Source organism: Impatiens glandulifera, chromosome 4 (genome assembly GCF_907164915.1).
Source record: "Impatiens glandulifera chromosome 4, dImpGla2.1, whole genome shotgun sequence".
In the NCBI taxonomy this organism is placed as follows: Eukaryota; Viridiplantae; Streptophyta; class Magnoliopsida; order Ericales; family Balsaminaceae; genus Impatiens; species Impatiens glandulifera.
In genome coordinates, this window is record NC_061865.1 from 55492329 (window position 1) to 55504816 (window position 12488).

General features: G+C 25.3%; 2 protein-coding genes across 2 annotated transcripts; both read left to right on the top strand.

Annotated features, from left to right (window-relative positions):
* The first annotated feature begins 1234 nt into the window (after positions 1–1234).
* On the top strand, positions 1235–3058 carry LOC124934422. The gene is made up of 7 exons (XM_047474952.1): positions 1235–1488; positions 1584–1694; positions 1775–1843; positions 2168–2299; positions 2402–2479; positions 2557–2685; positions 2763–3058. Exons 1-7 carry the CDS (start codon positions 1282–1284, stop codon positions 2952–2954), a joined length of 918 nt encoding a protein of 305 aa, XP_047330908.1. The 5' UTR covers positions 1235–1281; the 3' UTR covers positions 2955–3058.
* Positions 3059–7961: 4903 nt separating this feature from the next.
* On the top strand, positions 7962–9272 carry LOC124935446. The gene is made up of 7 exons (XM_047475879.1): positions 7962–8162; positions 8227–8337; positions 8408–8476; positions 8665–8796; positions 8876–8953; positions 9015–9131; positions 9210–9272. Exons 1-7 carry the CDS (start codon positions 7962–7964, stop codon positions 9270–9272), a joined length of 771 nt encoding a protein of 256 aa, XP_047331835.1.
* Positions 9273–12488: the final 3216 nt, after the last annotated feature.

A 12488-nucleotide genomic window follows, 5' to 3' on the forward strand; every position in this document is an offset into this window, starting at 1 on the left:
AAGGTATTACCTTACTTTAGGGTTAGGTTTGTCGTTAGAAAAAGTTAATCATAGTAAATAATTGCTTTGATGTATTACTATTATTATGAATATTTAGGGGCCCCACTCTTAGATATTTTTTCAATATAAAAATGTAAACAATAAAATAAACCAATAACGTTTTTAAATAAAAAAATAAATACATCACTATTATTATTATTCAACCAAGCTACAATTTTTTTTAAGATATAAGAATTACTTGTTCTTATGCACTACATTCATTATATTAGGACATTTTTTTCACTAAGTATATAATTTAATATTATTAATTTTATTTTTTAAATTATTTATATAGTGATAAAAAAACGCTTAATCACATCAACAACAAAAAAAAATGACGTAAGAATATCTTTTGAATATTATCATGTTGCACACAATATTATCATACAACAAAAAAATGACGTAAGAATTTTTTTTTTTGAATATTATCACGTTGCACACAATATTATCATAGGATCCTCTGCTACATGATCCCATCTGTTCTGGTGTTCCTTCTCAAAGTTATGAACATTTAAAAAAAAATATATTTTTTTTTATTGATTGAAAATGAGAATTATGAAAAATTAGTTACAGATAATCTAATCCATATTATCGAACTTGTAAATATTCAACTCTATATAAAACTTCATTAATTTATATAAAAATAATATAATCAAGAAAAATAATTTACTCTATATAAGACTTCTTAAAGACTTCATTAATTTATATAAAAAAATATATTAGTTGATAAAACATACATGTTAATATTCAATCACATTTTATTTATATTCATTTCCTTTTAGAAATGAGTTGTATTTATAGATAAATTTAAAAATAATAATTAATTTCTTTTATTAAAATAAAAGTGACAACTTAATCAATATATCAATAATATACCATTTTTATATAATAATGAAAATAATAAAATAATCATATTCTATGTGCGGAAAATAATTTTTAAAATTTAATTATCAAAAGAAACTAATAATTATTAACTTACAAAAAGAGGTGGCAATTCTCTATGACGTTTAAATTATGACGGCCAACACTTCTCTCACTTTCTATTGGCTACAATAATGTGGAAATCCTACGTGGCATAAAAGCCAACCAATCAGATTCAAGAACACACGTAATAAACTTCAGCTTCAAAAAAAGCCCATTCAGTATTGCAGGTAATAAACGACGTCGTACCAAAATACAAAAACCTTGTCTTTCTCATTACGACGAGAACTCTGTAAGGGAGTGTGTAAAATTCCGGCGAAAATGGCGAGAATCATTGGAATGTTCGTTTTGATTTCATCGGCATTGTTGATATCTTCATGGATCCCAGTTTCAATTTGCGCTAAGAAACCAGTTGGGGTTGCTAGAAAGGAAGATGTACCGTTCATAAAGTGTCAGGTATGCGAAACACTGTCACGACAAATACATCAACAAGTTGAAGCGAAGAAAGATCAGATCTCACCGAAGAAGGTTACATTTATAATGTCTTTTCCATTTTTTGTAGTTTGATTTGAATTTGTACCGTTTTTTAAGTTGAAGTTAGTGATGAAATTATCAATTGATAGGTCTCGGAGTATGAAATTATTGAATTAGTGGAGAATGTTTGTAATTTGAAGAAGATGGAAGCTGATTGGATTTTGAAAATTGATATTGTAGAACAGGGAGATAAATTAGAGGTAAGGGTGATAAATGTTGGGTTTGTGTTAGTTTTTTAATCTATGGTTTTGCTTATATGATGAATTGTTGTATTGTTCAGCTGATTGAACAAGATTCTGAAGGACAATGTAATTCTAAATGCAAGACAATCGAGAGGGCTTGTCACGAGGTTAGGATAATTCATTTCTAGGGTTCTTATGTTCTAGTGTAGATTCAAACAATGGATGATACAATTTGCTTGTTTATTGTTGAATTTGCTTGTTTTGATGGTGTTATATTGTCATAATTTCTGAAATCATTATGATTGCTTTGGGGGTTTCAAATGGAAGTAGGAGTTTTAGGTCTACACTTGAAACTGAAATTGATTTTGAGATCTATTTCCACATACAAAGGGTTTGATTGATGTGGGTTATTTGAAAATGTTATCAAATCGTCAATCAAAATACTTAAATTACCCTTTGAAAAACAAATTATTCATGGATTTTTACTGCAGGTTTTGGGATATTATGATACTGATGTTGCAGAATATGTGTACAAAAGCAAGCCTAGTCTTGATTCACTTGTGAAATTCCTTTGTAAAGATCTCAGCAAAGCTTGCAGTTCTCCTCCACCACCACTTCCAAAGGTATCTGTCTGTCCAAACCTGAAATTTTGGGGAAATTTTGTTTTGATTTTTGCGTCGAGCAACTAACTCAAATCCCTCGTTTCCCTTTTGTTATATTATCAGGATAGAGCTCAAGGGGAACCCTTTGTCCCAAAATCATCAAAGGAGGCTGAAATGGAAAGAATGTTGAAGTCCATGGAGGTAAAATTTAAAAAAAATTAATCTTGCAAGTTGTAACTGCTTTTAAGCAAAAATCTTAACCTGTTCTTGTTCGATAGGGTATGCCAGGAGCGCCAAACATGAAAATGTATTCAAGAGAAGATTTGATGAACGGAAATTATGGCAACGAGGATGCAGCCGACGAAGATGAAGATGATGACGACGAGGCAGACTTCCCTTCAAAATTGGTATCAGCCGAAACCCATATACATTACAAAAGAATAAATCAATAGATATTGAGTAGAAAAACTTATATTTGTAACAGGGTAAGGCTATGAAAGGTGGGAAGGAGGAGAGTAAAAAGATCGATTGGAAACAAACGATGAAGAAGAAGATGGTAGACACAAGGGAGGTTTTGCGAAAACATGCGAATAAAATATCGTATCGGATACAAAAATGGTGGAAGGGGAAGACAAAATCGCGGCCAACAAAGAAGAGTTCAAAGGCTGAGCTTTAAACCAAGTTTTGGTAATATTTTTTTCTATGTAGATTTTCCCTTACTTTCTATTTGATCTTGTACCCTTTTTACTATCATACGTGAAAATATTTGAGTAAGGGATTCAAGAACACATTATTTACTTTGTCAGGTAAAATTTATAGATTTTGTTCAATAAGAGAATAGTAGCTTACACATTTCAATAATAGAAAATCAACAATGGAATATGATATGTCAATTTGAATTCATTATTTTTAAGATACAAATATACAATAATGGATTTAAATTATATAGATAAAGGGAACCTTTATAGATAGAAGGATGGTTCAATTATATATATATATAAGGCCGTGGTCTCGGGTTGGTAAAAAACTTAAAAAATATTTATAAAAATGATAATTAAAAATAAAAGATAAAAAAATGGAAGAGTAATATGATGTTTTTGGGTTACAAGTTATTTAAATAACACCAAAATGAGGCATAAAGCTATTTAAAAAAAAAAAGACATTTAACGATATACATTTTATTCTATTTTACTTTTATAGTATTGTATCATTTTTACATTATAGAAACTTGTAGGTTAAAAAATATATATTTTTAATTATAATTAAATAACATAAATATTCTCTTATTAAATATATTAATATATTTTAAATATTATATATAAAAATATATTCAATCCTCAAAATCAACACTCCTCAACCTTTTTTTTTAATTTTATTTTAATAAACCCAAACTCAAATGACTTTTAACTAATTGAAAATCTGCATCATGTTTTCAAAGTAGCAAAATGTTACTAGCAATTGAAAAGATATAAAGATAGGACAAAGTAACTTTCAAACTCTTAGGACTGGTTTGATCTTGAGTATTTAAGAATATTATGAGTTTTATTCTAAGAAAATGTTTGATAAAAAAAGAGTTATTTAAAATTTGTTTAAGATAAAATAAATATATTTGATATTTAGTTGAGAATAAATAAATATACTACATTCAAACAAGTCTAATTATGAATTGATATTTGAGACATTCTATGAGAATGAGAACCAAATGAAGTATCTGATTAAATTATTTTCAATACTTGATACATGGTATAAATGGTATAAGGTGTTATCATATAATGATTAAAACATAATTAGAGGATTTATTAAAATATAAATGTTATGAGTTTATTTAGATATTTATAATAATTACGATGATATATTTATGTAGAAGTAGAAATACCATTTACTATTTTGTTGATGGGCCGAAAAGTAAATGAGTATATTAGGGATAAGTCCACAACTCATATAGATAATATACCTATTATGTTTCTCTCATCGAACAAAAGGTAGATATTTGTTTCATCTTTCAAGAATACTCAAGGACCATCGATAGAGGGTTAGAAGACATAAACCCCACCTATATCATTCATTACCGATCCAGATCCAGAAGTGGGAAATCCAAGATCGAAGAAGATTCAAAGAACAAAGAAAAACGACTTAATGAACCGTTTCTTCATTTCAGATTCAGGTATGTTTCCGCATCTAAAGATTATCTCAATTTATCAACATGAAGTATTAAGATTATAAAACTAAAGAATAAATATTTAGATTAAAGATTCTAACAAGAAGTGAGTCTAAAATTGTACCATATTTTGAATGTATTATTAATACTAAAAATCCAAATATTATTTTATATATTAAAATCATATAAATTTCATATATGTGATATAAAAAACAAATGATTTTGTTTTACTAATCACCTAAATATTTCTTAATATCAGTTAACACAATATATATATACATAAAGATCGAAATATGTAAATATATATATATCTGATTGTATAATATAACATGATTGATAATTCATCCAAATATTTAGTTCTATAATCTTAATACTTTGTGTCGATAAATTGAGATAATCTTTAGTTGCGGAAATATACTTGGATCTAAAATAAGAACGATTCATTAAATTGTTCTTCGTTATTCTTTAGATTTTCTCTCAATTATGGATCTTCTTGTTCTAGATCTTGTCTGGATCGGAATGTCTGATGTGAGTGGGGTTTAAGTCTTTCAACCCTCGATAGCCCTTCTCGAGTGCTCTTGAGAGATAAACATTAAACTTTTGTCATATGAGAGAAGCATAATAGGTAGACTATCTATATGGGTTGAGGACCTAGCCATAATATCCCAATTTACTATTCGGCTCATCAACGAAATAGTAAATAATATTTTTGCTTCTACATAAATGTATCCCCATATTTATTTTAGATGTCTACATAAGCCCATGACCTTTATGTTTTAATAAATCACTTTAAATAAGTTTTAATCTTTATATGATAATAATAAATATGTTTTATAAATTAATAATTTGTACATTATTTAAATTTACAATTTGACCAATTATTAATCTTTTTTAAATTAATTAATAATTGCATAATTACAAATTTAAGTGGGCCTAAAATTGTATTAAATTTTAAATGTGTTATTATACTAAAAATCTGAATATTGTTTTACATATCAAAATCACATCAATTTTATTTTATTTTTACTAATCACCTAAATATTTTTTATTATTAATAACACAATATAGATATTCAGACCAAAATAGGTAAATATATATCTGAATGTGTAATATAATATGATTGATAATTCATCCAAATATAAATAAAAATATAATTATATATGAACAAATATTATGTTAAAATTCAAAATTTTTGAATTTATCAATTATTAGATTAATTGATATATATCATAATTTATTTTTTTAATTCTTTAATTAATATAATAAAGAGTTATTAATATTATTTGTTTATTTTTAATTATAAATTATTAATAATAAAAAATAATAATAAATGTTTTTCTTTCTTTATTTCTTTCTCTTTTTTCTTAATTTTTTCTTAATTTCTCAATAAATCTTTACTTTATTAATTTCTTAATTATTCATATATATATATATATATATATATATATATATATATACTTAATAATTATATAAAAAAATTCTTTATTTTATTTTATTTTTTATATACTTAACATCATCTTTAATTCCTTTTATTATATATATATATATATATATATATATATATATATATATATTAATTATTATACAAACTAAATGTCTTAATAATATGAATATAATATTTTTTTTTAAGTAGTACTTCTAATTATGAATATCAATATACCCTTATTCTTTAATTATATGAATATATATTAATATCTTAATTATTTAATTATATATTAATTTCTTTAAAACAACCTCATATTTTTTTTTATTTCCTTAGTCTGTAAAGTTTATCTCTAAATATTAATATTTATTTAATTAATTAGAATTTTAACAGGTTTGTAATCATAATTCCTGAATATATATAATTAATTTTTAATGAATTATAATTACTAAATTCTAAATATATTGTATATAATATATATATATATTTCTTTAATTAATTATTTAAATAATAATTAATATAATAAATTATTTAATTAATAATAAATATATAACTCCAAATCAAATATATATAATAGAAACAATTTCTCCTTAATTATATCACTTTTGTTTAATATATATTATTTAATCTTATAAGTTATATAATTATTTAATTATTAATTTGACCATATCAAACTGTAAAATAAAATAAAAAAAAATTGAATTTCTATTGATTCAACTTTCTTATCTTAAGTTTCTCTAATTAATTAAATATTATATATTGTATTTAGAAAATAATCAAGGAAGGTTAATGGTTCTTTAATTATAATTTTGTAAATAAAACATCTTTATCTTTCTCGTGTTATTTTATTTTAATATAATTCAAAAGTTTAGATCTGTTATTTTTAATTTCATTAATCCATTTTATCATTATCAGTTCTAGCCAATTAGATCAAAAACATATAAAAAAAAATATTTGTCCATATTCTAAAAAAAATCTTATAAGTTTAAATCTAGATCGATATATAGAAAACTCTAATACCACTTGTTATTGATAGAATCTTTAATATAAATCTTTATTATTTAGTTATATAATCTTAATAATTTATGTCGATAAATTAAAATAATTTTTATTTACGGAAACATACATGAAATCTAAAATAAAGAACGATTCATTAAGTTATTCTCCGTTATTTTTTGAATCTTCTCTCGATTTTGGATCTTTTTGTTCTGAATTTGGACCTAAATCGGAATGTCTGATGTGAGTGGGGTTTAAGTCTTTCAACCCTCTATTGATAGCCCTTGAGTGTTCTTAAGAGACGAACATAAACTTTTTTGTCTGATGAGAGAAACATAATATAACATAATATATATGTTATCTATATGGTTGAGAACCTAGCCTTAATATACCAATTTATTATTCAGTCCATCAACGAAATAATAAATGATATTTTTGATTCTACACAAATATATGTTCATATTTATTATAAATGTCTAAATAAGTCCATAATTTTTATGTTTTAATATATCACTTTAATTGAGTTTTAATCTTTATATGATACCAACTAATATAGTATAAGTTTTCAAATATTAAAAATAATTACAAAAATATCAACACATAACTCCTCCCCATTTGATTCTTATTAATTAATAAATTTTGAAAATTGACAACTTAATATCGAAATCCTCAGAAATTGTTCACAATTATTATAATTGTAATGTAATTTTAAAATAAGCATTCTAGAGAATAATTGAACTTTCATCTAGCAAATTTAGGAAGTTGAATAATACTCGCATCTTATAAACTCATCTTTAAATAATTAAAATAATAAAAAATGTATTTAAAATATTAAAGGTCATGAATTCAATTTTTAATAAAATTTTAAATTAAAGTGAGTTATAATAGATGGTCCTACTAACTATAAAATTCAACCAAACAAAAAATTATATCAAATGTTCTTGCAAAACAAAATTGTGTACATGATCTGGTAATTGAATCTCATTTTAAGATTTCACCTTGACCTTAAGATTTAGTAAATAAATAATAAACTTAGATCATCTCCTACTTTCATTGTAAAATGTATATAAATAGTTAGATAGAATCTGTAAACTTAACACTCAAAGATGGCTAGAATAGTTGTTTTGTTTTTATTTTTATCAGCATTGTTGATATCTTCATGGATTCCAATCTCTCTTTGCGAGAAACCAACCGGATCTGCTAGGAAGGAGGACATACCGTTCATAAAGTGCGAGGTCTGCGCCGCACTTGCATATCAAACACATCAACAAGTTGAAGAAAAGCGAACCCAAATCTTACCAAAGAAGGTTACATTTATAATATGCATTACAATTTGTGAAGAATTTACCAGTAAAGTTAAAATGATTTCAGGTCATGGAGTATGACATTATTGAAATATTAGAGGGTGTTTGTAATTTAAAGAAGCCTTCAGCAGATTGGATTCTGTATCTTGATATAATTGAATTGGAAGATAGATTGAAGGTAAGAATGATGAATTTTGTTCTGTTTTTTTTTTTTGTATCAAGTTGTTCTTAATCTATGGTTTGTTTAGCTTGTTTTACAAGATACTGAAGGACAATGTCAATCTAAATGCAAGACAATCGAGAAGGCTTGTCAAGAGGTTAGGATAATTTCAAGTTGTATTTTACAGTTCTTAAATTTGCTTGTTAATGTCATGCATTGAGGAATTTCAAGAACAATTGATTAACTTATTTTCCCTATGGTTTTTGAGGATTTTCAAATGGTTTCAACCCTGAAAATTCTCAACCATTTGAGGTCAATTGAACACTCATATCTGTCATGTTGCAGGTGTTGGGAAACTATGACACTGATATTGCAGAATACATATACAAAAGCAAGCCAAATTTTGAATTACTTTTTGACTTCCTTTGTCAAGATCTCACCTATGCTTGCACTTTTCCTCCACCACCAGTTCCAAAGGTGTTATTCACTTGTTTTTTTTTAAGAAAACTTGAGAATTTGGTGAAACAAATCCTGCATTTCCATTTTGTTATTTCAGGATAGAGTTCAAGGGGAACCCTTTGTCCGAAAGACATCCAAGGAAATTGAAATAGATAGAAAAATAAAGTCCATGGAGGTAAAAAAATGAATCAATATTACTTGAAAGATACCCAAAGTCACTTGTTCTTTGATTTTAGGACATGCCAGGAGCACATAACTTGAAATTGTATTCGAGAGAAGATTTGTTGAAGGGAAAGTATGACAATGAGGATGAAGATGATGACGACGATGATGGGGACTTCCCTTCAAGATGGGTATAGAAGAAAATCCATTTTTATTACAAAAGATGTTTCATTTATATCCATTATTAAAACATAAGATTTTTGTCACAGAGCAAAGAAATGAAGAAGAAGAAGTTGAGCCTATCAGAGAAGATATCCGAGTCCGAGCTTTGAACTATGTTTTATCAAAAGGAGTAATCATTTTCCTTTTTCTCTTGTAGATTATTCCTAGTTTTGATTGATCTTGTATCCTTGGGATTAAATAAAAGACCACATTTATACTTTGTTCAATAAGAGAAAAATATTATGTCATATACAAGACTTGATATAGATATTAATTTATTATTATTTTTGTTTAGACTAGAGGGTCTATTTTTTTTTTTTTTAAACTTTAGAAAGATAGCAAGATGATTATAAGTAAATTGAGAATCTCAGTGTAGAGTATAAACAATTTTTTTTTTTTTTAATTCTCAAAACTCGAATTGCATTCTTTTTGTGTGCTTTGAACAGTTATTTAGGCTTTTCTTAGATTGTCACGAGTTTCTGTCGTGACATTTATCCAATTTAGACATTTTTTGTCATGATATTTTATTAGGCTCTCGATAGTCCTAATTCATAACATAATTGACCTAGATGTATATCCTATTATGATGATATAGTCCTAATTCATGTGCATGTAATCAAGTAGATGAAAAATTAAGTTAGGTTTATAATTACATTATATTGTTCCTTTAACAAATTTAGTATTATGTTATCATGTGGAACCTAACCTTTTTGTGATTTTGAATTTATATATATAAAGAACTTTAGTTAGGTAGCCAATAAACCATTTCTTTTGACAAAAATATTAGTACAATGTTTACCAAAAATATGCAATTTATATGCTTCATTTGAAAACAATTTTTTTTTTTTTGTTTTTTATACAATGCAAATCTAGTTATAAATATGTTGCAAATTAAACTTAGCAAGTACAACATATATTAAAAAATGTAAACAATAAGTGTTTTAAAATGGGTATAATTTAATATATTTCATTTTTTTTTGGGGGGGGAAAATATATTTCATGTTAATATGAACCAATTTTAAACAAGATGTGACATCCCCTTCAAAAGTTCAAATGACTTTTAATTTTGAAGGAATATGTGGTTAATGAGGAGAGCTCCATATAAGGGGATGTTTGGATATCAAACTTATGTTATTACATATTTTCATTTGGTTTTAAATGTAATTGTTTTATCTTGGAAACAATTTAAGTTAGAAAAATATAAAAGTAAATACCCTTTCCAAAATTATTATAATCAAGTCAACATTATAAAGAAAATAGAGATTAGAGAGTTCTATGGCTAGTTTGAGTCCGTCTTTTACATTACTAACTTAAACATCGTTATCGATGAGTGTGTTTGATTTTTATTCGTAATTGATTTTGCTCGGATTCTTTTTTCTTCTAATATTAACTTCTTACACCATTAAAAAGCCCTAACAATGCGTAAATTCAAATGTTGTGTTTGATGAAATCAAACTAGACTTAGGTTAGGAAAGTTTGGATGACATCTATCCAAATGAATGATGACTCATATATATGGATTTTTAAGGATGAATATTATCTGCTTTTTCTCTTGCCAAATATTAGGATAAAATTTGACCCCCAAAAAAAAATTAGGATAAAAGGTATTACGACATGTTCATTATCCCCATTTTTCTATAATAAGTTATATTTCATTTCATTAAATATAATACCACATATATTATGTCAATTTATTTCCTTATCTTTATTATCACCAATTCTACTCGAATTCTAATAATTATTTTCCAATTTTTTAATTAAACCTCATTTGTAAACAAATATAATTTTATTTTCAACATTGTAGACTCAAATTGAACATAATTGGAGTCATACCTAAGCAATTAATATAAGGGCATATTTTTAACTCATATTAAACTGATTTTTTAACATATTTTTAACAAATTCTTTTGAACTTTCAATACACAAAATAAAATAGTTCTATTGTTTCATTAAGTTTTATTTTTTATAAAAATAAATATTTTATAGAACTTCCAAGTTGTGGATAAATCCTATTAAAGAATATTCCTCATACCATAATTCTTATCTTGATATATATATACATCAATTCATCCACCATACATACAGATAATATAAGGAATAAATAAATAAATAAATAAGGGTCTCTCATCTTTTACTAAATAATAAAACAAATCCCTTAATTTTTTATTTGATTAAAATAATAAAAAGAAACAAACTTTAGGGATCTAAATCAAAATAATAATGATGATCAAGAAATATGAATCATAATTTCTAACATAGGTTATTTAATTTAATTTCTAGGAGATGTGGCATTTGTGTTACTTTAATTTTAATTAAATTTCTCAATATAAAAAGGTTGGGTTTTTTTATCCAAATTATAAAATTGTTTAAGGACCTATTCATAAGATTCTTTTAAGTACAAAAATATCCAATTAACTATATTATCCAAAGAAAATAAATTAAAAAACTGATAAGAATATATATAGGAGTTAATTCAAAGATAAGTTACAATAATTACGTGTAAAATCATTTAAAATTGGATAAGTGAATAAAATAAATATATATATATACTGCTGAGCTAACCCAAAACCCTTTCATTTTCTTCTTCTTGCTAGTTTATATATAAAAACAGCAAGAACTGGTTATTGGTTTTTTTTGAAAAAGTGAGATCTGATCATGTCATCTTCTTCATCATCATCAGATGCAGGCCCTCTGTATGAGTTATCTGAACTCATGGCTCAACTCCCTATCAAGTAAGTAAATACATGATCATCAATGGAGCTAGCTAGGTTCAATTTGAAATCATGAATTAATTCATTAATGAAATATATGCAGAAAAGGTCTTTCTAAGTATTATGATGGAAAGTCTCAAACTTTTGGATGTTTGGAAAATGTGAAGAGATTGGAAGATTTGGCAAAGGGTAGGAAGACTATGATGAAATCAAGCAAGAACTTGGAATTATACATGAGTCCTAAGGCTACAATTTCGAAAAAGAAGACGAAATTCTATTCGAAAAATTATTTTCAAGTTTTGATGGGAGAAAAGATCGAGTTGTTTCAACAATAACTTATTTGTCGTTGATTTTCATCTTGACATTTTTGAGAGAGGAGTGAAAATTGATAGATTTTGTTCGATCTTATCTTTTCGAGATTATTAAAGTCTTATCATCTTATGTGTAATTTTAATTTTTATCAAATTTTATCGCTTAATAATTAATGAAATGTGTTAATACGGGGCAACTAGCAGCAAATGTCGATGATGATTATTATTTAGCAAAGATGAATTATTTTTTATTAGAATCATTATTTAAAATAGAGATTATATAAATATTTGAACAACTTTAGAC